The sequence below is a fragment of the Oncorhynchus keta genome, chromosome 21, assembly GCF_023373465.1.
Source record: "Oncorhynchus keta strain PuntledgeMale-10-30-2019 chromosome 21, Oket_V2, whole genome shotgun sequence".
NCBI lineage: Eukaryota > Metazoa > Chordata > Actinopteri > Salmoniformes > Salmonidae > Oncorhynchus > Oncorhynchus keta.
Genome location: NC_068441.1, coordinates 2,600,429 through 2,626,812, shown reverse-complemented (window position 1 = coordinate 2,626,812; position 26,384 = coordinate 2,600,429). Strand labels below are relative to the sequence as shown.

Sequence of the window (26,384 nt, the reverse complement as noted above, 5' to 3'; positions counted from 1 at the left end):
ATCATTCACCAGCGTTGGGTGTTTTGCCCAACATTTGTGTATAAGGTGTCACTTTCAATCACCAGAGGGGTGACTTCCGCATGTCTTTCAACTCTTAGTCACTGGAAAAGTTCCTGGCATTCCCTTAGGAGTAGTGGTGACGACAGATGTGTCGGTCACGGGCTGGGGCGCAGGTCATCAGGGAAATGCAAAAAAACAGCGTATGGGCCTCATCTCCATATTGCTCACATAAATGACCTTGAATTGCTGACAGTGCTTCTTTCAATGAAAAAAATCACGCCTTGATCAGAATGGACAATACGACTGTAGTGGCGTACATCAACAGCCAGGGTAGCACTCATGTCATGTGCTTAGACTATCCGTCAGGATTATTCTGCTGAGCAGAGCACATCTACTGTCTCTACATGCGACTCATGTTTTGGGCATACTGAACATAGGAGCAGACTTATTGTCCGGAGGGAATCCCCATCACGCGGACTGGAGACTCCTTCCCTAAGTGGTGAAACGGATCTCTTTGCGTCTCAACAAAACATGCACTGCTCGTTCTTCTTTGCGCTAGCGGGAGACGCACCACTGGGGGTGGACGCTCTAGCACACCTTTGGCCGAGGATTTTACTTCAAGGCTTTTCCTCGGCCTCGTACTCCCCACTCTGGCCAGAGTGAGGGAAGAAGGCTCATCTCTCATCTTGGTAGCCCATCGATGGCAAGGCAAGCTCTGGATAGCCGAGATGATTCTTCTGCTATAAGGTGAGCCTTGGCAACTCCTGTTAGAGTACTCTGCTGACCCAAGTGAACAAAGCTATTTATTTAAAAAAATCCAACCTCACCTGGAAACCATGGCCCTTTGGGCCTGGCCCGTGAGAGGTTAAATCTGGTTGCGGGAGGCTTGCTAAGGCCCCTCCTACATGCTCATTGTATGGAAATAAGTGATTCATTTTGACAAGTTGTGTGACTGAAAAGGGGATCATTCCTTACCAATGCTCTGTATGCAAGGTTGTATGCTTCCTGCAGGACCTTTTGGACAGAGGGAAGGCTTTCGTCACTGTTAAGGTCTATCTCGGCCTGTCATGTAAGCCTGTAAGCTTTGGAAAGGACACTGTGGGACACCCCTCCCCCGTTATGTTGTTTCATGATTGGGGCATGTTGCTTACGTCCAGTTCCCAGGCATTTAGTCCCGTCATGGGATTTGTCAATTGTGCTTGAGGCTATTTCACAGCTGGCTTTTTTTTGAGCTGCTGGAATGCGTGGAGATGAAGCATCTCTCCATTTTTAAGACGCTCTGCCGGTCATCCTTACATCCACAAAGTGAGTGAATGAGCACGGTTCGTTCACCATTCGTGCCTACAGTTTGCCCAGGGCTTTTCCAAGGTTACATATTTGCCCAACCCCGCCTTTATGCCTAAGGGTAGCAGCAATTACAATCGTCTCGCCTTGGCGCTTGTGGCGTTCCACCCTGCCGCCTTTTCTATGTCCAGTACGCTCATTGCGCATATACTTGGATGGGATGAGAGCTTTGCACAAGTGTGTCCAACTCTTTGGCCCGTGCACCTCCCTCTTCTCGTCAACAATTGTCACATTGCATTGTGAAACCTAATATATTGGCCCTATAATAGCAAGGGCTTACTGCCTCCGCAGGGCCTATGGGCTCACTCCACCAGGGGTATGGCACTGTCCAAGGTCATCTCCTTACAGGGTATTTGCGATCCGTCTTGTTGGGCATCCCCTGTTACTTTCGAGGTTCTACCGACGAGACGTCACTGCACCTATTTGTTGGAGCCTACTGCCCTCGGTGTCGAGCCGCTGAGGGTTGATATGCTGGCACTACCTGGCTTCGAGCTCGTGTGAGATCCGAGAGTTGGCCATATATCCCACCGTGAGATGTTTTAACACAAAATTGAAAGAGAACTTTGAGGTTACTTGCATAACCCCGACTCTCTGATTTATTATGAGGGAGACATCTCACCACGTTCCCCTACTTGCAAGAGTGTGAGGACGTTTGCTTTGCTCAAGATGATCAGAGGGCAGGCGAATAGCGCTCTTAGTATGAAGGTAGGGGCTTCCTCATTCGCCACTCGACCTGTCTCCGACAGACGTGTACGATTTTGGTTCTTCAAGCTATTTAGGAGATTCTGGTGAATCCCGCTGTAAGATGACTCACTCATAATTTAAGAGAACTGGGGTCACTCAAGTGACCTGAAGTTTTTCTTTGGAGTACATTTTAAAGTGAAAAATCTAGAGACCTCGTCGTAATTCCGTTACCGTGGAATTGCCCCTCTTACTTTCAGTTTGGCTGGCAATACAACAGTATTCCAACTGCTGGGTTATTGTGTACTGATCCAATATTTCATGTAAGTACGTAATTCTTTGGATTTATTGTTCAGGCTGGTTTTCTTGGCATTCCTGTGAGGCCGCAGCCTGTCCGTCTGAGCATCGGCAACATGAGGTGGTTGTATTGATGTGTATTACTGTCTGCCAGTTGTCCTTGTGGTTTCACCATCTTTCTTTCTTGCAGGGGCTCCAGGTCCAGTCAAGTTCTGACGGGAATGGTCGGAAGCGAGGGGTCACATTCCGAACAGACAGTGAGTCCTTGCTTTTTCTCCCGCTCTCTCTCTCTCTCTCGCTATCGCTCTCAATGTGTTCACTATTTCACATGGCCTTGCATGAAAACTGCCTGCCCTTTCCATTCCATACTGAAGTTGACCTTTTACCACCTCTAGTTGCCAATTATGTCTCAGACCCTCCACCAACAAGAAGTTAATATCTCAAAGTCAACGTTTTCTCTCCTGTAACAAATCCTGATTTTCCCCCACCCACCACCCCAGCAGTCAGCTGCTATTATCCATGACTGTCAGAGGGAACAGCTTTTCTGAAAAGCCCCTCTCTGGTTTAGCATCACAATCGACTGCAGCTCGGAGCCAGGGGGTGTGTGTGACACAGCCCACTGCTCCTCTTCCTATACCTGAGAGGACATAGGGATCATAGTCAAAAGAGATGGGAGAGGAGGGGACAGCTCCTTACATGGCTGCACATTCTTGTCCCCAGGCTTGGCTCCGAGAGAATCTCACCCACTCACCTGTCCATTAGTCTTCATCCAGGGAGCCCTGTTCTGAGCTTCCCATCTTAACCACGCACTGTGATCCATCCTCTTTCTTCTCTTTAAGGTGTGATTTGGGGGTGATTCTCTGTGTGGTAGAAGAGGAAGGGAGTCTAATTTTAGGACTCAACACTGTAAACAAATTTAATTGTGACTAAGGTTGTTTTGACTTTAAAAAAAAAAAATCAACTACCTCTCCTCTCCGTCATTAGCATACTCTAACTCTGATATCCTCTTTCTTGTCGTCTCCTCCTCTGTTCTCCTCCGCCAGACTGCTCTGTGAACTGGAGTCCATTGGGGAAGCATGCCATCCATGGGGTGAACAATATGACATTCAGCCACCTCTCCTGTGACAGCCAGGCTGCTGTGGTGGTCCACTGGATGACCAGCCCTCTAGGTATGAACCATATGCCCTACGCATTTTAAATTCTTCCATATGATAAAATAGTCATTATACGGACCAGAGATCAACGGGCAAAATCGAATCCAGTGTCTGAGGTTAGAGTTGAGCAGTCACTCCTAGTGTGCGGAAATCTCTACCCAGAAGTTAGTGGTTGACCTACTTTGAAATGTTTCCACCAAGATTGTTTTGGGTAGATCATATTACATCTGGGAGACACTAACATTTTAAAGCCCTCTGTATGTGTGCGGAAAGACACGTGTGCTTCCTACACCTGGTTGCACACAGGAGTCGTTTATGTTTATCTTCAGTATCTCAGACCACGGAGAGTCATTTGTAGAGGTAAGAGGTTCGAGAATAGGAGGGTAAAGAAAAGGCTCATCTTCAAAGCCCTGTACTGTGCTGTGTTTTTGTGCCTGTCCTCATCAATGACCCAGGGCAGTTTACCTTCCCCCAGTAGGCTTACTCTGCTACCCTGACAGTCAGGGATCTGCCCATCAGAGGGAAGAGGGGAGGAAGGGATCCATATCTTACACAACAACACTGATATGTTTGTGTGTGTGTGTGTGTGTGTGTCTTAAGTGTCTCTGTTGGCATGCTATATGTGCGGGTGTGTGACAGAGAGCAAGACTGAAAGGGAGGCTTCCTCTTCTTCTGTCAACTGAGGCACTGCTGAAGCCATGGCTGATCCTCATGACAATGTAGCCTGTTATTCTCCAGGGGTTAATCCCTAGGACAGGGGCACCATTGCTCAGGTAGAGGGTTAAAGAAAGAACTAGGAAAAATAAACTGAAAGGGCAGAAGAGCGAGAAAGAGGGAGGGGGGGGAATCTTTCCTACTTTGAATCAAGTAGTTAGAAAGCTGAAGCTACCGACGCCAGGGGGAAGAAAAAAAAACACTCCGGAAGACAGCCCAACCTGTCTGACAGCTTTTTCCTTGCAGTTTTTTCTCTCTCCTCTGTGTCTGACGTGGTGACGGTGAGGCTAATGGTATCTGTGTGGCGGTAGAAGAGGTAAAGGACGGAGTAGAGGAGGTGTAGAGTTACCATCACCACAAAGAGGAGGCTCTTTCAGCTTCTATGCGTACACACACACAGCCTCCGCTCCCCACAGTGGTAATAGAAGCCACAGGGAATGTGTGTTTTCTGCCTCTGCTGATGCCTCGGACTGATAAGGAAGAAATGTAATTAACGTGGGAGGTGCGCTGGCACACTTTGAAGGGCACGGGAATACTTCCTTGGCACGCAGACACCCTCTCTCTTGTCCTCTGCATACCTGGGTTCAAATACTATTAAAAATACATTTCAAATGCTTAGCTGTGCTTGCTTGAGCTTGCCTGTTGCTATGAATAAATGGAGAAGTCCTAAAAGTGCAAATCCTGCCCACCTGGTACTCCAGAAAGGCTAAAACAAACACACAGTATTTGAAAGATTTCAAATGGTTTTTGAACCCAGATGTGGTCCTCTGCCAGGGCACAGCCTCTTTCTCCTGCCAGCTCAAATTATGGTCTCTCATAAAAACATGTTTGATACTATGCCCTTACCTCAAGTGTGTGTGTGACTAGCTAATGTGTGTGGACTCCTACTAACTTCACAAACAACATCCGCTTCATGATTAGGATTTACATTTTCCTCACAAAATTTGTACTTGGGTCATGTTTTCGCAATGTTTTTATTCATTGTTTTGGGCCCCAGTTAACATTGTTTGTGCTTTATGGAAGTTACCCTAGAAGTTAAAGTACAGTTGCTAACGGTAACATATTGTGACCTTGGGTTTTATCTGACATTTTTGGGTTAAAACATGTGTTATTCACATAGTTGCTCTTTTTTAGATGGTCCTTTACATGTGAGATACAGTGAGCTCCTAGTATTGGGCCAGTGGCACCATTTTGTTGTTGTTTTGGCTCTGTAATTATACAATGCCTGAGGCTGAAGTGCAGCCTGTCAGCTTTCATTTTAGGGTATTTTCATTCATATTGGGTGAACTGTTTAGAAATTACAGCACTTTTTGTACATAGTCCCTCCATTTTAGGGGACCAAAAGTATTGATATATATACACACACACACATATATATATCAGCTAAATGGCATTTATATATATATACACACACACACACACACACACGGACGGACGGACGGACGGACGGAAGTTTACATACACTTATGTTGGAGTCATTAAATCTCGTTATTTCAACCACTCCACAAATTTCTCGTTAACAAACTATATTTTTGACAACTCGGTTAGGACATGTACTTTGTGCATGATACAAGTACATTTTCCAACAGTTGTTTAGACAGATTATTTAACTTATAACTCACTGTATTACAATTCCAGTGGGTCAGAAGTTTACATACACCAATTTGATGGTGCTTGGAAAATTGTCATGGCTTTAGAAGCTTCTGATTGACTAATTGACATAATTTGAGTGAATTGGCAGTATACCTGTGGATGGTTTCAAGGCCTACCTTCAAACTCAGTGCCTCTTTGCTTAACATCATGGGACAATCAAAAGAAATCAGCCAAGACCTCAGAAAAAAACATTTGTTGACCTCCAAGTCTGGTTCCTCATTGGGAGCAATTTCCAAACGCCTGAAGGCACCATGTTCATCTGTACAAACAATAGTATGCAAGTATAAACACCATAAACACCAACGCCATCATACCGCTCAGGAAGGAGACGTATTCTGCCTCATAGAGATGAACGTACTTTGGTGTGAAAAGTGCAAATCAATCCCAGAACAACAGCAAAGGACCTTGTGAAGATGCTGGAGGAAACAGGTACAAAAGTATCTATATCCACAGGAAAACGAGTCCTATATCGACAACCTGAAAGGCCGCTCAGCAAGAAAGAAGCCACTGCTCAAAAACAGTCATAAAAAAAGCCAGACTACGGTTTGCACCTGGCCATGGAGACAATGATTGTACTTTTTGGAGAAATGTCCTTTGGTCTGATGAAACAAAAAATGAAGTGTTTGGTCATAATGACCATCCTTATGGTTGGAGGAAAAAGAGGGAGGCTTGCAAGCCAAAGAACACCATCCCAACCGTGACCCACAGGTGGTGGCAGCATCATGTTGTGGGGGTGCTTTGCTGCACGAAGGACTGGTGCACTTCACAAAATAGATGGCATCATGAGGAAAGAAAATTGTGGATATATTGAAGCAACATCTCAAGACATCAGTCAGGAAGTTAAAGCTTGGTCGCAAAATGGGTCTTCCAAATGGACAATGACCCCAAGCATACTTCCAAAGTAGTGGCAATATGGCTTAAGGACAACAAAGTAAAGGTATTGGAGTGGCCATCACAAAGCCCTGACCTCAATCCTATAGAAAATGTGTGGGCAGAACTGAAAAAGCATGTGTGAGCAAGGAGGCCTACAATTCTGACTCCGTTACACGAGCTCTTTTATTTATTTTATATTTGACCTTTTATTTAACTAGGCAAGTCGGCTTAGAACAAGTTCTTATTTTCAATGACGGCCTAGGAACAACTGCTTTGTTCAGGGGCAGAACGACAGATTTGTACCTTGTCAGCTCAGGGATTTGAACTTGCAACCTTCCGGTTACTAGTCCAACGCTCTAACCACTAGGCTACCCTGCCACCCCTCCTCTGTCAGGAGGAATGGGCCAAAATTCACCCAACAATTGTGGGAAGCTTGTGGAAGTCTACCTGAAACGTTTGACTCAAGTTAAACAATTTAAAGGCAATGATACCAAATACGAATTGAGTGTAAGTAGACTTCTGACCCACTGGGAATGTGATGAAAGAAATAAAAGCTGAAATAAATCATTCTCTCTACTATTCTGACATTTCACATTAAAATAAGTGGTGATCCTAACTGACCTAATACAAGGAATTTTTACTAGGATTAAATGTCAGGAATTGTGAAACTGAGTTTAAATGTATTTGGCTAAGGTGTATGTAAACTTCCGACTTCAACTGTATGTTAAAGTAGTCATAAGTTTAGTATTTGGTCCCATATTCATAATTACATCAAGCTTGCACACAGATTATTTTGTGCCCAAAATAATTGAATGGTAAATAATGTTTTGTCTCATTTTGGAGCCACTTTTTTTTTTTGTATATATGAATATATGTTGCTAAACACTTTGACATTAATGTGGATGCTACCGTGATTATGGATGGTACGGAATGAATCACACATCATAACCCCTCGTAATCAAAACTTGTTCCTACTTTAATACACACAAGTGAATTGTCCCCAATACTTTTTGGTCCCCTACTGTTGGGGGTACTACTTACAAAAATGTCTATACGGTTCTCTCGATGTGGATGAAAATACCCTCAAATTAAAGCTGACAGTTTGCAGTTTCACCTCCTAATCATTTCAAGTCAGTGCTGGCACACTGATCCAAAACAACAACAAAAAATGTAATTGTTCCAATATTTTTGGCAATCAGTATATGTCAGATTTTTTTGAAAATAATCCATTTATGATATAACAAAAAAAGGGAAAATATGGAAGTTCTCTGTGCAAATACCTTTTTTAACTTGGTGCTATAAGGTTAAATCCAATTACACAATGCTTGGTATGCAGTCAAAAATAATTGCATGTAAGATCTACTTATTGAGTCATGAAAGATGAAGACAAAACTACAGTGCATTCAGTTTTCAGACCCCTTCCCTTTTCCCACATTATGTTATGTTACAGCCTTATTCTAAAATTGCTTAAAATACATGTTTTCCATCGTCAATCTATACACAATACCCCATAATGACAAAGCTAAAACAGAGAAAAAAACCTGAAATCGCTTATTTACATTTGTATTCAGACCCTTTGCTATGAGACTCAATTGAGCTCCGGGGCATCCTGTTTCCATTGATCATCCTTGATGTTTCTACAACTTGATTGGAGTCCACCTGTGGTAAATTCAATTGATTGGATGTGATTTGGAAAGTCACTATATAAGGTCCCACAGTTGACAGTGCATGTCAGAGCAGACACCAAGCCATGAGGTCGAAGGAATTGTCTGTAGAGCTCCGAGACAAAATTGTGTCAAGGCACAGATCTAGGAAAGGGTACCAAAACGTTTCTACAGTGTTGAAGGTCCCAAAGAACACTGGCTTCCATCATTCTTAAATGGAAGAAGTTTGGAACCACCAAGACTTTCTAGAGCTGGCCGCCCGGCCAAACTGCGCAATCAGGGGAGAAGGGCCTTGGTCAGAGAGGAGACCAAGAACCCCATGGTCAATCTGACAGGGCTCCAGAGTTGCTCTGTGGAGATAGTTGTCCTTCTGGAAGGCTCTCCCATCTCTGCAGCACTCCACCAATCAGGCCTTTATGGTAGTGGGCAGACGAAAGCCACTCCTCAGTAAAAGGCACATGACGGCCCGCTTGGAGTTCACCAAAAGTTACCTAAAGGGCTTTCAGACCATGAGAAACAAGATTCTCTGGTCTGAAGAAAACAAAATTGAACTATTTGGCTTAAATGCCAAGCAACACGTCTGGAGGAAACCCTGGAGCTATCCCTAAGGTGAAGCATGGTGGTGGCATTATCATGCTGTGGGGATGTTTTTCAGTGGCGGGGACTGAGAGACTCGTCAGGACCGAGGGAAAGATGAATGGACCAACGTACAGAGAGATCCTTGATGAAACTCTGCTCAGGACCTCCGACAGGGGCGAAGGTTCATCTTCCAATAGCACAACGACCCTTAGCACACAGCCAAGACAACGCAGAAGTGGCTTCGGGACTAGTCTCTGAATGTCCTTGAGTCACCCAGCCAGAGCCCGGACTTGAACCCATCGAGCATCTCTGGAGACACTTTGAAAATAGCTGTGTAACGACTCTCCCCCATCCAACCTGACAGAGCTTGAGAGGATCTGCAGAGAAGAATGGGAGAAACTCCCCAAATACAGGTGTGCCAAGATTGTAGCGTCATACCCAAGAAGACTCGAGGCTGTAATCGCTGCCAAATGTGCTTCAACAAAGTAAAGGGGTCTGAGTACTTATCTAAATGTAGAAAAAATGGAAATATCACATTTCTAAAAACCTGTTTTTACTTTCATTATGGGGTTATTGTGTGTAGATTGAGAATGTAAACGATTTAATCAATTTTAGAATAAGGCTGTAATGTAACCAAATGTGGTAAAAGTGAAGGGTTCTGAATACTTTCCGAATGCCCTGTTACTATTGTCCCTGTTCTCGCCTAGTAAGCTATAGGCCGTCTAAAATGCATTGGTGCTTTTATTGGGATAGAAACACCATAATATAAATTAAGCTAAAATATGAGTTACTTTTTAAAGTAATGAAGGCAGAAACGCGCGTGAAAGCTTAATTACATAACAGAATGTCAGTGGGACTATAGCCACATCGACACCAGAATGGAACGGGGAATTGAATGAGTCTCATTGAAATGACCCGACTTTTGTCAGCCTTTGACCATACAAATATTTTAGATAATATTCTGCCCATTTTCTATTTTTTGAAGCACTTGTATGTACAGATGTTTTTAGGTACAGTGAGCTGCAGGCCTACATGGGCACGTTGTAAAATGCATTTAGTTATAGAAACACAAATTCATTCATGTTAGGGAAGCACCATAATATTCAGCTGAAATATCAGAAGTAAATCTTAAAGGCCAGGATCGGCTTTCTTTTCGTGGAGGAGAAAAGGGAATACATAATCTAATTGCAGCGGTCACATGGTGTGGTAGATATGCTCAACCCATACCCTCTGGTGTGAACAAGCATTAACGGTAAACACATAAAGTGCAACAGGATACCGCACGCTGTACTGCTGTATGACTCAACTCTTCATCGAGGAACTCCTGTATGTGATGCGTGGGGGGGATCGTGTCACGGGTGTGGTGGTGTTATGCTGTCATCTGACATGGGTGCATTTTTGTCACAGATTTTGAATGTGCATGTTTCTATTCAGGTATTGAACGTGTGTGTGTGTGTGTGTTATTCTGTCCAGGTATTGAGCATGTGAAGGGCTTCAGAGTATACCTAGAGGATAAGAACCCAGAGGGCAAACGGTGTCAACACATGATCCTCAAAGACCCACGACCCCTCAACTTCTCCTACAAGACTGTGGTAAGTCACACCGCACTCTGCTAAACAGTTTTTTTTTTTTTCTTCCATGCATCTGGAAGTAAGGTGTGCAAATGAGCTGAGCTCAAGTCTTACCAAGTTATGTGTTTGGGTGCCGTAGCCGTTCAAAGACTTGATGACCGAAACGCATCCATTTTGACGGCTTATAATACATCGAAGCAATACTTAATTTGTGAGTGCTGGCTGATTTTTACCCAGAAGTATGCGCTGTTATTCCCTGACAGAAGATGAGCTCACAGCCCTTCCCTGGCCTGGCCTATGAGACCGATTACATGGTCCGTGTTGTTCCCTTCCCCACCGTCATGAACGACAGCTTCTTCCCCCCATCCTTCCTGCGCACAAACTGTAAGTGGAATACAGCTCAAACTGCAGGCCCTATTTGTAGGCTAGATCTCGAGCTCAGCGCTAAGTCACGACCACCAACTTGGAATGTCAAGACAGGACAGGAGTTTTTCTTGACCTGATCGGGAGGAAAACTCTTGGCCCTGTTGATAATGTTGTAGCCAACTGTAATAGTATTATAACTGTTGTTGAAGACTCCTGTTGTCTTTGTTTTCAGCCTGTGAAGTTCTACTGGGTCCAGACAACCTGGTCTGCAAACCATGTAAGTAATCAAGTTTCTCATATCTGTTTGCTAATACTGTAATTACTCTCGTGACAGCATTGTGTTAAAATGTAAAATATTGTGTAACATAGTAATATTATATCCTAATTGTTTTGTAATTGTCCGCTACTGTTTATTGAAATAATGTTATGAAAGAATTTTGTGAAAAAAATAATGATTATGGATGAAACCACCAGAAATTCCTATAATGCTCATATACATGGATTAATCTCTCTCTGTCTCTGTGTCTCTGTCTGGTGGTTGTGACCAGTCTGGAAGCCCAAGACTCTCAACATCTCCCAGCTGGGCTCCAACCTCAATGTTGTCTTCGACCACGCCCCCTCCACCTTCGGCTTCACCATCTACTACCTGTACTACAAACTACGGCAGGAGGGACCATTCAGGCTTAAACGCTGCAAACCGGTAAGAGCATGACTACATTATGAGTTAGCCACGTCGTTTTTACTGGCGAGGCTTCGCTACGAGTGCCGATCTGTCCGGTGCTGATCTGCCCCAAAGTCCATATCTCATTCATTATTATCTAATAGGGTCAAGGTAAAAATCCGAGATAAAGCACTCCCACTCTGAGATATTTTGTAATATGGACCCTGAGCGGCTTCTAATGTGTTTCCCAGACATTGAGGAGGGATGTTGTACGGTTATGGTATGTTGACGTGTCTTGTCCTCGGCCTCTATCTACCGGGGCCCCTACCGCCTGGGCCTCTCTCTGACGTCCTATAACCTCCTGGGACACACACCATAGACTATCCTACTTTCACAGTCAGTCATTGACAATCAGAATCACTGAGGTAGACCACGGTTGAAATACTATTTAAATCATTTCAATACTTGACCTGTGTTTGTTTAGGTTTACCTGTTGAAATTGAACATTTTGAAAAGTGAAGGTGCAAACCCTGTCCATCTGGCTGGCAAAAGCAAATCACATTTGAAAGGACGCGTTTGATCAAACCCCCACTGAGTTACTGAAGATATTCCCAGCAGAACATAACTTCATTATTCAGGGCTGGAGGAGAGAAGAGTCTCCTCTCTCTCACACATGTTGCCAGAACAGACAGCACATTGTATCCAGGATGTGTTGTTTTAGCTGTGGAGAGAGAGAAAAATCATATCTCCCCTGTTCCTCCTACTGTCAGTCAAGTCTTCTAGTGGCCCTGCCCTACTTCTTCTGTCTTTCGAACAATGATAAAAGCCAAAGCACCCCCTAGCTAGCTGTAGCTCTCATTCAGGTCCCCTCTCTCTCACATACTGTGTTTTAGAAACAGGACCTGATTAGGTCCTCAACCATATGATTGGTTAAGAGGTGAAAAAAAATCAACTATTATGATGTCAGTATTCCAAACCCTCAGTCAGAAATGCATGGAGACTCCTCAGCTCTGGACATTGTATCACTGCAGAAACGGCATGACAATAATGCACCGCTCTACTCTATTTTTGCAAAGGAGTTTAATCTGCCCATAACGACATGCGTTCTTCAAGATGTGATACCAGGAACCTATGCGATTGAGGTAAAGCATGATTCTCACGCCGCTGGTTAAAAGTAGTGCACTACAGGAAATAATGAGGTGCCATTGTGGACGCAGAACTGATGGAAATCCACTGAAGCCATCTATATCAGCTGACACACATATTTCCTTCCATATATGTCATTTGTCCTTCAGCTGAGAGATGACACCAACACTACCAGAAGACAGGCCCAGTACCACGTAAGCCAAGGTGAGCTGCCTGCTACTAGCTAACATCCCAGTATTGCCTCTGGACTGACACCCTCTTACTAAAAACTCTCATTACATTTACATAAGCCTGGATGACTGGGGTGTTGCCACACTCGTCTGGGTGTTTTATCTTCACTTTGCTGAGTAAAAAGCACATTCATAGTTCATTGGAAATGTATTTGCTTGTTATTTAAATGTTTTCTGTCTGTTGTCGGTCTCAGTCCACTCCCCGTGGGCAGGGCCTATCAGAGCCATGGCCATCACTGTCCCTCTAGTCATCATGTCTGCCTTCGCTACACTCTTCACTGTAATGTGCCGGAAGAAACAACAAGGTACTTTTCGTCATTCATAATAATGAAACATTTCACTCTCAGGGCTCTATTTGCAGGTGGTATTAAGGCAGTGCAATTGTCAGATGCAATTTTTTGACCTGTTAAAGCGGTCTTCTATTTTCAAACCCTAGCACCAGGATTGGTAATTTACCCGTCTTGTCTTAACAGTCACTTCCGCTGAGGTGGGATGGGTGGCAATATCTGAGGTGTCCTTAAAAACATGCACCAAAGTGCCAATTTCAGTATACGCTGGTGGGGATATTTAAGACCAAGTTAAGTCTGGTCTTAGTGGTAACGCGGTTGGTTATGGCGTGGATTCTGACAATATTCCGTGCCCCCAGCCAATTGAAGTTGATGACAATGCAAATACTGTCAAATCCTACAGAACTAGAGACAAATGCATGCAGTATTAAGCCATGAAATGCCTTGATTGGCCAAGCCCTCGTCACACCTACAACTTGTTTATTCATCAAACCCAGCTCATAATAACGGCTGTTAGAATAGCAACAAAAACCAATCTGACACACCCCCGGACCTATAATGCTACTTACCGCCAGCACTTACCGGCAGATTTACCAATGACTTAGGTTTGTAAAAAAAAAAAAAAGTCCCTCAGTCTACATTCTGTCTGTTTACTGAATCTACCTTTAAAAAAAATCAGTATCCAACATTTACAAACATTAGTTGACGTTTAGTAGAATAAGCCAGTGCATTTCTCTTCACCTTTCTTTATTGTCTTCATATTGTATTAATACTGTATATTGTGTTGTAACTTGATCTGTGCAGAGAATATCTACTCCCATCTGGATGAAGAGAGTGCTGAGTCATCGTCTCACACCACAGCTCTGAATGCAGACAGACCCTGGCCCCGGACTAAGGTGTTTGTCTGCTACTCCACTAAGGACTGCCCCAAACACCTCACAGTCGTACAAAGCTTCGCCTTCTTCCTCCAGGACTTCTGTGGCTGTGAGGTAGGAACTAAACTTCCCACTTTGTAGCTAGGTTATGGCTCCAAGGGTTGGCTCCAAGGGTTGGCTCCAAGGGTTGGCTCCAAGGGTTGGCTCCAAGGGTTGGCTCCAAGGGTTGGCTCCAAGGGTTGGCTCCAAGGGTTGGCTCAGGCCAGAGAATTGAATGTGATGGAGTTGGAAAATGTAAATCAGGAGTGTACTTTGTGCCACCTGCTGGTTGATCCCATGAAGTGTGTGACTTCATAGTAGAGTTAGTAGTATTTACATTACATTTACATTTACATTTAAGTCATTTAGCAGACGCTCTTATCCAGAGCGACTTACAAATTGGTGCATTCACCAAGTATCAAAAGCTTTTGACAGGTCCACAAACAAAGCAGCACATTTCATTTTAGTGTCTAAAGCGTTGACAAGATCATTAACAACTAAAGTGGCTCCTGTAATAGTGCTTTGCCCAGGTCTAGACCCTGATTGGTTTACATTCAAAATACATTTCTCAGATTTAAAAAAGCAAAGTTGTACATTCACTAAGGATTCAAGAACTTTAATTAGACAAGGAAGCCTGGAAATGGGGCAATATTCATTAAGATCACTACTATCCCCGCCCATATGGAGTCGCAGCACAAGAGCTGATTTCCATACTTTTGGAATATTTCCTGAAAACAATTTGGGTTATCAAGCCTACAATGATGGGCGCTGCACACTTAAGCAAACTGGGATCCAATTGGTTGGCCCCTGTGGATGTCTTGTTTTCTATCGCTGGCAAAGCATCCTGGAATTATTTTTCTGTAAATAGCCTAAAATAAAAGCTTTGACTATAATTTCTCTGATCATTCAGCATTTTTCCCCTATCAGCATCCAGCCCAATATCATTGTGAATTGGCTTATAAGTTATTTCAAAGAGAGAGCCCGCTGAAATAAAATGGTGATTAAATTGGGGCGGCAAGTAGCCTTGGGGTTAGAGCATTGGGCTAGTAACCGAAAGGTTGCAAGATTGAATCCCTGAGTTGACAAGGTAAAAATCTGTTTTTCTGCCCCTGAACAAGGCAGTTAACCCACGGTTCCTAGGCTGTCATTGAAAATAAGAATTTGTTCTTAACTGACTTGCCTAGTTAAATCAAATAAAATTGATCAATGGTGCCATTTTTCCCAGAAATGAGGCCAGTGTCTGAATTAATTTGCTGTGGCAGAGAGGAAGAAGTAGAACCCTTAACATATTTGACAGTTTTCCAGAATTTAGCTGGGTTGCAATAACAATCTGAAAGAGCGGTTAAAATAATAAGAATTAGCTTTCCATAAACATCAACAAAGTAATGCATATTCACAGCATTGTTCAATAATTTTGTATGGATTTCACTATCATACCCTTGTCACGCCTTGGTCTTAGTATTTTGTGTTTTCTTTAATTATTTGTTCAGGCCAGGGTGTGACATGGGTTTATTGTGTTGTCGTATTGGTTTTTTTGTAGGCATTGGGATTGTGGCTGATTAGGGGTGTGTCTAGATTAGGCTTGGCTGCCTGAGGCGGTTCTCAATCAGATTTTCGTTGTCTCTGATTGGGAACCATATTTAGGTATCCTGGGTTTCACTGTGTATTTTGTGGGTTATTGTTCCGGTCTCTGTGTAGTGTTCACCAGATAGGCTGTTATAGGTTTTCACGTTCCGTTTGTTGTTTTGTATATATTAAGTTATTTCATGTATCACTATTCTTCATTAAAGAACATGAGTAACCACCACGCTGCATTTTGGTCCGACTCTCCTTCAACAGATGAACGGCGTTACAACCCTCCTTTAAAAAATGGACTGATTTGCTCCAAGTAGAGCAAACATACAGCATTCAACAGAAAGTGTCTCTTGCACTTGAAAAGCAAAAATCTATAGTTGGGATGACTTCAAAAACAGCATTACCGACAGTCTGTGCTTAGTGGGGCTGAGGTTGGCCAGTGACAGTGTCAGTTGAAGGGTCCTAAAGGGATGATAGGAAGTTCCTCTCACCACAGCCCCTTGTCCCCTAGGCCTAGGTTGTCATATGCTATTGTTGTCAGTATCACATCTTCTGGAGACCACCATCCACTCAGCTATGAAGAAGGATAGTGTGCCCAGGAAGCCCACTAGCACCATGATGAGCAGCTGCCAGTGCAGTAGTAGGTAGTTACTGTAGAAGAAGGCCAGGGCTGCCATGATGGACTGGACAAGGTAGAAGACAGCGAAGGCGGGAGCGCTGTCCTCCTGGAACATGTATCCCACAATGCTCAACAGCTGGGTGTTGATGCAGCTGTCTCCAAGGCCAAGCAGGAAGCTGCACAGCAGAGCCAACTCAACACTGGGGGTGATGAAGGCCTGCAGGTTTGTACCCTCCTCTGGGGCCAGAGGGGCGTCACTGGCGATGTTCAGGAAGATCAAGTAGAAGGCCACAAAGTGAGTGATCAGCCCCAACAGCACCACAGGGCTCCTCCCAAACCGGTTGCACTTGTTCAACATCCCAAACATGCCCCCTCCCAGGATCTCCCCAATGCCAATGAAAATGCCTGAGAGCCCAATCAGACTTTTGGCATTGTCCCCAAATTGAGTCATGGCCCCAATACACGTCCCATATACCCCACTGTAAAAGGTCAGCTCCAGGCCTGTGTATGCTATGAAGATGCTTAACAGCAGCATCTCTTTAGTGACAGACAGCTGCAATGCCTTCCTGAAAGCATCCAGAGCCTGGGAACCGAGACCTTGAGGGACTACAACAACAGAGGCACTCTCTGAGGACTCAGCCTGCAGCAGTGACTCAGATTCATCAGAGGATATGGACTTAGGCTCTGGCTTCTGGATCAGGAAGAACAGGAAGCTGCCTATCAGGCTTATGACCGTGAGAGCGATGAATACAGTCTGGCGATCCTTGTCTAATATGTGAACATGGCCATACCAGGCAAAATAAATATACATGTTCCCAAATAAAAAGCTGAACTGTAGCAAGGACCAGAAAATACCATAGTTCCTGCCAATGGTGACATCTGTAGAGTTGATGGTGAGTAGGTTACCCTGAGCAGTCCACAATATTGCAGCCGCTATTCCAACAACTACAGAGGCTGCGTAAAAACTCCAAGTGAAGGGTTGGATGAACGTGGCAATGTATCCACTGTATGCTAGTCCACTAAAGAACATGGAAAGTTGTGGTCCTATAACAGCCACTACCGAGGAGCAATAAGGTTGGATGCAGAGAAAACTCCATAGATGATGGACATGCTTGTGTATCCACTCCCACTGAAGCCAGTGCTGTTGAAACTCTTGATCACAGTTTGCTCTATATTTCCACATGTTGAAAAAGCAGTGAACACGAACATAAATCCAAAGCCCAGGATTACGATGTTCAACAGTGTCTTTCCTTCTGGACTCATGTTTTTTAAGGTGGTGCCGTTTTATTTTGATGATCAGCTAGCTAGTTAATAAACCTCTGAAGTGGTCCACACGCCTCATCGAGTCGGGTGCTGCACTGTCTGTCTGACGAGTCCTCGTTTGTGCAATAACAAGGTGGAGATACCAGATGGACATTGCACCGAAACTGGCAACCTGCTGATAGTCGACAACGATAAGAAAACCGGAAGTTGAGTGATGAGATGCAACACCACACTAGCTGGGTAGAAACAAATTACTGTTAAGGCTGCGCAAAAGTGCTTCAAAACAGAGGTGCAACATCTCGAGACTTCCGTGAACGCTTGCGAAATGCGTTTCAGCATATATTTTATAATAGTAATAGTCTCGTCCACCAGCCCGATGTGATGAGTTTAGCTCAGTAAATACTCAAAAATGGTTTACTATTCTGTAATATTAATCAATAATAGTGATGATGATGATTCACCATTGGAATCTGACTACGTCTCTCTGTGGTGGTTAGTCCTGCAGGTGATATTATAGTTTAACCTCGCCCCATTCCATTCGCCAGTTCCTATTTTTGATTCGTTTTCAGGTGACTCTGGATCTGTGGGAGCACCTGCAGATCTGTAAGGAGGGCCAGATGTCCTGGCTGAGTCGGCAGATAAATGAGGCTCACTACATCATCACTGTCTGCTCCAAAGGCCTCAAGCACTATATAGAGAAGAGCCGCAGGGGGAAATCACCAGCCAGAGGTGATTTGATATATTTTTTGGGGGGGGGATGATTGTTTGATTTAATTTGTTTGACAAATGAAAACCAAAATTGTCAAACATTGTCAGACATCTACTGAATTAACAACGGCAGTTACAACAGGTGTCCTTTTGGTTATGTTCAGTTGAATAAATGCATATACAGCCAAGTACATGCATTTTAACAAACTATCAAGGATAAACTCAGTCACTGATTTACTATATGTCCATTGTTTCTTTTGGTGTAGGTGGAGCAGCTGCAGCAAATGGAGCAGAGCTCTTCATCGTTGCAGTGGCCATGATTGCGGAGAAGCTCTGTGAGGCGCGCCGGAAAGACCAGGACCTGTCTCGCTTCATGGCCGTCTACTTCGACTACTCCCACGAGGGCGACGTCCCGACCATGCTGAGCCTGGCTCCCAAGTTCAAGCTCATGGATCAGCTCCCTCAGATGTTCGGCCGCCTCCACTCCCGCCAGCTCAGTTTACCGGAACGCGAGCCGCAGCCGCAGCCGCTCAACATCAGCAAGAGGAACTACTTCCGGAGCAAGTCAGGGCGGTCTCTGTACGTGGCCATCTGCAACATGCACCAGCACATCGCATTGGAGCCTGATTGGTTCGAGAGGCAGGTGAAACCCGCTCCACTGGCACCGCGTGCCGGAGCGTCATTGTCATCATCGTCGCCTCGCATGGAGAAGTTTGACTCTGGGCTGGTGCTCAATGAGGTTTTATTTAAGTTGCCATCAGAAAGCGAAGGTACTCTGATGAGGAATGTGCTGCTCACGTCTCTCCCTCCCAGCCTCAGCCTGGCCCACTGTTCCCTGGACAGACCCGGGGGGCCTCGGAACAGCCTCTCCAGCTCCAGCTTTTCTCAGGAGGAATCCGGGTTCACGTCGGGGGCCTCGTCTGGTTTGGGTCCTCTGGCTCTGAGGTCTCTGATGCCTGTCGTACCTCCCCAGGCTGGAGATGGGTCAGCCAGTCCCCCAGAAATGCCCCGGGACTCTGGGATCTATGATTTGTCAGTGCCCTCTTCTGAGCTGTCCATTCCCCTCATGGAGGGCCTGTCACCTGACCAGGCTGACTCCTCCTCCCTGGCTGACAGCGAATCATCTTCTTCCGGACTGGGTAAGAGACCAATGTTTTATGTCTAAAAATGCCTAACATTATCTGACATTTTCATTGCAAAATAGTATGTGGTCAAAGTAAGTCAAATTGAGAATGATTCAGATTTAAAGCCCTATGCCTAAAATTATGCTGTATGACATTTTCACATTTAAGTACAATAGGACTGATAATGAACTATGAGTCAGATTTAAGAATGAGTCATCGGATTCGGAGATGATTCAGTCAGATAAATCAGTGACATCATTTCAGACATATACGGACATCATACCAAAAATATTTCTTAATCCACTCCTCACTCATTTCCACTACTGGTTGTTTCTATTTCTCACCAGTAGTGCCATTTAGGGTTGCAAAACTACTGTTAATTTACCAAAATTACCAGAATCTTCTGTAATTAACAGGTAATCTATGGTAACTTTGGTCATTTATACTTGAATAACTTATAATAAAAAAAAATGTTTGTCCATGATTTTCTAGCAGATAGACCAAATGGTTCAAGAGAAAATTGTCTAATTAAAAAGGCATCTAATCAACAATTGCATTTTCAAATAAGTCTAACTCTTCCAACTACTGACTGCCACCAGTTTGGCACCAAAACATTTAAAACAAAGACATAGTAAAATAATCGAAGTGTGTAAAAACAATGTAAAGGATATTTTATGCTGAAACCCTCATATTAAACACCAACGTTATTCACTAGTGAAGTCCAGTGTGTGTTTGTTGTGCCTCTGAAATTAGCGGAATATCGCTTCATTGTGTGTCTGTTTATCTCCAGGTGATGAGGAGCCCCCTACTGTCAGCTCTCTGCACTACGCCGTGCCCACCATCTGTAAAGCTGAGCTTCACCACCGCCACCTAGAGCAGTCTGAAGGACTGGGACTCTTTCCTGTTCCTCCCTTGTAGTGAACATAACAACATTACATTACCTGGACATGCATGGCCTGTTCATAAGGAATCATTGGATCAAGCCCAGTGACCAAGCCCATGGATTCTAGTGATGTCATCTGCTTCAGAATCTCTGTGGACTGTGGGCTGATAAAACACGGAGGCTTGATGTCACGTTTTAGAACGCCGAGGGTGATGTCACTGTTTTGTGAACCTTCTAAGTAGCGGTTGTGTGACTGTGAAGGCAATGCATTATTTAACAATGGTTGTATGTTGTTTTGCAGTGCCGTCCTGTAACTGTTAGTGGTGTAAAGATGTTGAATTCAGACTACACCAGATCTGCTTTTTAAAACACCCCACCCCATACCAGGTTACCAATTCAACAAATGGCCAACATCAATGTTTCTCAACCTTGGTCCTCTGGTGCTTCAAAGAGGTGACACATTTTTTGTTCCAGCGCAGAAACACCTGCTTCAACTCCTCTACTGATAATCAAATCCATGATTACTCGAATCTGGTGTGTTAGTGCTGGGCTTGAACACAAATGTGTGACTTCAACGATGTAGTTTGTTAAATACAGGGACAATTATGTTTTGAATGAAAGAGCATTTGTTTGTTACTTTATTTTAATTTATTGTCAATGATGAAATATGAACTTTTTAAAGTATTGTACACCAACACAAGGATAGAAGGTGCTGGAACTGAGTGTCAAAGCACTTTTACTTGTTTTAAAAAAAAAATGGTTTACTGATAAAGGTTTTGACAACTGTTGTGTAAGAGAGCAGATAGGTTGGGAGTACTCACATTTTTATCATATTTTTCAAACCAGCAGTTATGAAAATGTTATCTCACAGTAATGGGCAGGGGTTTGATTTTAGGGGCATTCTCATTTTATAAACTAAAAATGCCTTTATTTGGAACTTGGGAAACATACTGTTATTCAACTCTTACAGAGCAAAAAGTAACCCTGTCTTTGTGGGTCTACTTCAGTGTATGTTCTAACAATGTTTTAATGTTTTCCAGTGCCAGTCATTTTGACAACACTAGTGTTTTTGGAAATAATCAGTTTTGTATAGTTTTTAGATCCTTTTTTTCCTCTGTTTTATATTTACACTTTGTACTGTTTTATAGTACTCTAATGTAGGAAATAAGCAAAAAATGAAATGGTAATTGGTTCATTATTGAAGCCTCGGACAACCAAGCCAAGGAGACGAGATTTAGAAGGATGGCTCGGTGAGACACAACCCATTTTCCTGCTCAGTGTGTAACTAAACATGTCATTGCAAGAACACAATCTGAAATATCATTTACACCCTTTAGATGTATATTTGATATGTTGCCATCTATCTGCCCATTTGAAGTGGCAACTGATTTCACCAGTAGCACCGTGCCAAGTGCGTCGTAAGTCCAAGGTCAAGATACAAATGGGTAGTTAAAATATAATGTAACCTATTGCATGTTTTAGTAACTGTCAAATGTGGTGTAATAATTGGTTGAGATAGAAATATTTCTTTTCCCCCACCCAACCCCTACATTTAAGTCACGTTAGTTTGCCTATTATAAACTTTACGGCGTTATGGCAGTCCGTCAGCACTGCTCAAATTCAGTAGCAATATGGGAAGTTTATTATCCATTAATCTACATTTAAAAAAAGATTATGTAGATTACCATCCCATGGTGAATAGACTCTACTATTCAAAAGAGAATTAGTGTAGAGAGAGGATTAAGTTTCCTATAGGCCTACTTGGTGCTGAGTAATGTAGTGTGTTACACTCTACACAACTCGATTCTGATATGGGGATCCGGAACATAATTACAGATCATTTGACTGCAAACCCTGCTTACATTTGTATACGATCACGTCTCTATTATGTGTGGGAATACTTGAACAGATTTCCAAAATTAAAATCTCTTGAAGCAGATGCCCAACAGTAAAAAAATCTATAAAACAGGCATGTTTTTATTTATTATGTTTTGCTCAAAACTTGGGGGTCCAAATAAAATCACTGTCCACCAGTTGGGGAACCCTGCTGTACTGTATCTCACTGTAAAAGACCCATTGGTTACTCTCTCTCACACACACACACACACACACACGGTAAAAGTAGTTTAATAGTGGATATGTTTTCTCTCGTCAACGGCAATTGAAACAAGCATGCCAATGACTATGAAAATGTTACATTCTGAATCGGGGTTGCATCAAATCAAATTTTATTTGTCACATACACATGGTTAGCAGATGTTAAATGCGAGTGTAGCGAAATGCTTGTGCTTCTAGTTCCGACAATGCAGTGATAACCAACAAGTAATCTAACTAACAATTCCAAAACTACTGTCTTATACACAGTGTAAGGGGATAAGGAACATGTACATAAGGATATATGAATGAGTGATGGTACAGAGCAGCATACAGTAGATGGTATCGAGTACAGTATATACATATGAGATGAGATGAATAATGTAGGGTAAGTAACATTATATAAGGTAGCATTGTTTAAAGTGGCTAGTGATATATTTACATAATTCCCATCAATTCCCATTATTAAAATGGCTGGAGTTGGGTCAGTGTCAATGACAGTGTGTTGGCAGCAGCCACTCACTGTTAGTGGTGGCTGTTTAACAGTCTGATGGCCTTGAGATAGAAGCTGTTTTTCAGTCTCTCGGTCCCAGCTTTAATGCACCTGTACTGACCTCGCCTTCTGGATGATAGCGGGGTGAACAGGCAGTGGTTCGGGTGGTTGATGTCCTTGATGATCTTTATGGCCTTCCTGTAACAACGGGCATGGAGAACAAAACAACTTTAAAAACATATTTTTAAAATGATTTTGGGTTTCAATCTTCAATAGCTCTTAAAGAGTGCCGTGCCTATGGAAAATTATATTTTCTGAATTGGGAAGACGGCGAAAAATACCAAAAACATTTTTTTTGCATTTGGATTATCGGATTTCCACATTCAATAGCTCGTAGCCCTTTACACTGGTACCTGTGGACGGGATGCGAATATCCAATATTTTGACAATGATAATCGCCTAAATTGGAATGCAGTGGCTGTACAGTAATATGCTATACATGACATCAGAGCTCATGTTCTCCACTTCACAGCTCTGTATGGGTTTTGACTGACAGACGTTCTAAATAGGAGTACAGCGAGCGACAAGAAGTTCCCCCCATCCCTCCCTCTAATTGGGCAATGCTGTAAATTACACTGACTCAATGTATTTTGTAAAATGAGATGTTGAGGATTATAATAAATCCAGCTTTGTTAAACAAGCAAGCCAAACACCAGTGTGTCCAAATGTGCACTTCTCATTTCCATATCATAAAACTCAAATAATATACAGTGTCAATGTTTATGATCACAATGTTTGGTGTAACATTCCAAGATGACATGGCGTTATACCCTGGGTTGTCCTGAACAGAATGAACTTATGTTTGCTTGTTGTACTGTATACTTCAGGTATTGTATATGTAACTGAACTAAATGACTATTGCCCCGTAGCACTCACTTATGTCATCATGAAGTGCTTTGATAGGCTAGTTAAAGACCATCTCACCTTCGCCTTACCTGACACCATAGACCATATTTGACCAAGAAGGAGCGTGATGGTGCTGCATCAGATGACTTGGCCTCCACAATCCCCTGACCTCAACCAAATTGAGATGGTTTGGGATGAGTTGGACCGCAGAGTGAAGGAAAAGCAGCCAACAAGTAAGTGCTCAGCATATGTGGGAACTCCTTGAAGACTGTTGGAAAAGCATTCCTTATGAAGCTGGTTGAGAGAATGCCAAGAGTGCAAAGCTGTCATCAAGGCAAAGGGTGGCTACTTTGAAGCATCTCAAATATATAAAATATATTTAGATTTGTCTAACACTTTTTTTTGGTTACTAGATAGTTCCATATGTGTTATTTCATAGTGTCGTCTTTATTATTATTCTACAATGTAGAAAATAGTAAAAAATAAAAACCCTGGAATTAGTAGGTGTGTCCAAACTTTTGACTGGTACTGTATATATATTTATATTTTGCTCTGACATTTGTCATGATATTTCTTAATTATCTGTAAAAATGTTCAGGTTTATGTGTATTTGTTATTTTAATTGTATTGCTTTAGGTATTACTGCACTGTTGGAGCTAGAAACAGAAGCATTTCGTTGTACACGCAATAAAATCTGCAAATCTGTGTCCGCAACCAATAAACCTTTATTTTATTTGTGAAGAAAATATTCCACAGATCATTCATCTGAATGCACTCATGACTCCATTCTAGGTGTACCGGAATTACTGTTTCTCTGAATTGCATTGTGAAAGCCTAACACTTTAAGATCATATTTTATGATTTAGCTAGGCATGTTGGCAAATAAACAAATGTTCAAATTATGCCCCCCTGACCCAGATTGCAATTTATAATGGAACACTTTGGGATAAGTATTGTTGTTTACGCAATCCCAAAATGTTCCATTATAAATTGCAATCTGGGTCAGGTGGGCATAATTTGTAAAGGTAGGGACGCAGGGCTGTGTTCCAAACAAAACAACTACAAGTGTGCCTCGTCTAGTTCCTTGATGGCACAGCTACTGTAGGAGGATTCAAAAAGCATCTTTAAATTAAATACTTTTTTAAACGTTTATTTAACTAGGCTAGTCAGTTAAGAACAAATACTTATTTACAACGACAGCCAACCCCTTTCTTTGAGTGATACATTGTGATACATTGAAATCATTTAGGAACTGTACACACTTTGGAAAGGTGTGGCCATTGAAAACACCAGTTAAACCTCTCACTCAAACCCCTATCATTGTTTTGTCCATTGTTGCACCTAGCCCATATTTTCCAATAATATTCTTATCATGCTACTGAATGTATCCAGAATATTTTCAGATTTCGTTATCAACAAATGTGGTGAAACGTACAGTAAATATAAAATGCACATGAATCAACAGTGTAATGTTTTTGGATTCAGTCTTGTCAGGTGAACTGTTGTGTCCTCACCTTTAGTCTAATAATTTTACCATAATCTCCAAACTGTTACTTTTTAATTGCTACCATGGTTTTTTCCAGTGGTGTAAAGTACTTAAATAAAAAATACTTTACAATTTCAGTAGTTTTTTGGGGTACTACTTTACTTAACAATTTATGTTTTTGACCACTTTTACTTCACTACATTCCTAACGAAAAGTATGTACTTTTTAATCCATACATTTTCCCTGACATCCAAAAGTGCTCTTTACATTTTGAATGCTTAGCAGGACAGGAAAATGGTCCAATTCACAAACTAATCAAGACATCGCTGGTCATCCCTACTGATGGACACACAAAACACAAATGCTTAGTTTGTAAATTATGTCTGATTGTTGGAGCATGCCTGTGGCTATCTGTAAATGTAACAAAAGAAAATTGTGCTGTCTGGTTTGCTTAATATAAGGAACTGGAAATTATTTATACTTTTACTTTTCATACTTAAGTATATTTAAAACCAAATACTTTTAGTCTTACACTCAAGTAGTATTTCACTGGGTCACTTTTACATGAGTCATTTTTTATTAAGTTATCTGTACTTTTACTCAAGTATAACAATTGGGTACTTTTTCCACCACTGGTTATTTAACCTGTAAGAAACATTTAAATTTTGTCCTATCCATGTAGACTAATTTCCACAAGTGTAAGGGGTCAGACAAAGCGTGCTATGACTATAAAAATGATATATTCTGAAGCGGGGGAGGAGAGAGAAATACCTTTTTTGTTGGTGAAATGTTTTTTTCTTCTTCTGGATGGCTCTTAAACAAAGCATGCCATGATTATGAAAATTATATATTTTCATAATGATTCAGAATATAATTTGACATATTACTAATTTATAAGACAGTCTTATCCAGAGTAATTAGGTTTAAGTGCCTTGCTCAAGGGTAAAGACAGATGTTCACCTAGTCAGCTTAGGGATTTGAACCAGCAACTGTTCAATTGATGGTCCAACTCTTTTAACCGCTAGGCAACCTGCAGCCCCAATAAAGATTATATTTACAAAACTATCTGGACACCCCTTCAAATTAGTGGATTTTAGTA

The 26,384-nt window shown here is 42.5% G+C and overlaps 1 protein-coding gene and 1 pseudogene across 2 annotated transcripts in view; one reads left to right on the top strand and one right to left on the bottom strand.

The window, feature by feature from the left end:
* LOC118399934 (interleukin-17 receptor D-like) overlaps nucleotides 1–22,348 on the top strand; it is a 61,692-nt gene extending 39,344 nt beyond the window's left edge. For both annotated transcript variants that reach the window (XM_035796166.2, XM_035796167.2), the window contains 13 exons: nucleotides 2,513–2,579; nucleotides 3,366–3,491; nucleotides 10,433–10,551; nucleotides 10,794–10,914; nucleotides 11,129–11,173; nucleotides 11,445–11,596; nucleotides 12,634–12,699; nucleotides 12,853–12,907; nucleotides 13,128–13,238; nucleotides 14,025–14,209; nucleotides 18,161–18,320; nucleotides 18,566–19,438; nucleotides 20,214–22,348. In XM_035796166.2, the coding sequence (XP_035652059.1) occupies nucleotides 2,513–2,579; nucleotides 3,366–3,491; nucleotides 10,433–10,551; nucleotides 10,794–10,914; nucleotides 11,129–11,173; nucleotides 11,445–11,596; nucleotides 12,634–12,699; nucleotides 12,853–12,907; nucleotides 13,128–13,238; nucleotides 14,025–14,209; nucleotides 18,161–18,320; nucleotides 18,566–19,438; nucleotides 20,214–20,341 (2,208 nt within the window). In that variant the 3' untranslated portion in view covers nucleotides 20,342–22,348. The remainder of the gene's footprint in view (nucleotides 1–2,512; nucleotides 2,580–3,365; nucleotides 3,492–10,432; nucleotides 10,552–10,793; nucleotides 10,915–11,128; nucleotides 11,174–11,444; nucleotides 11,597–12,633; nucleotides 12,700–12,852; nucleotides 12,908–13,127; nucleotides 13,239–14,024; nucleotides 14,210–18,160; nucleotides 18,321–18,565; nucleotides 19,439–20,213) is intronic.
* LOC118395775 (UNC93-like protein MFSD11) lies at nucleotides 14,501–17,912 on the bottom strand (annotated as a pseudogene).
* Nucleotides 22,349–26,384: the final 4,036 nt, after the last annotated feature.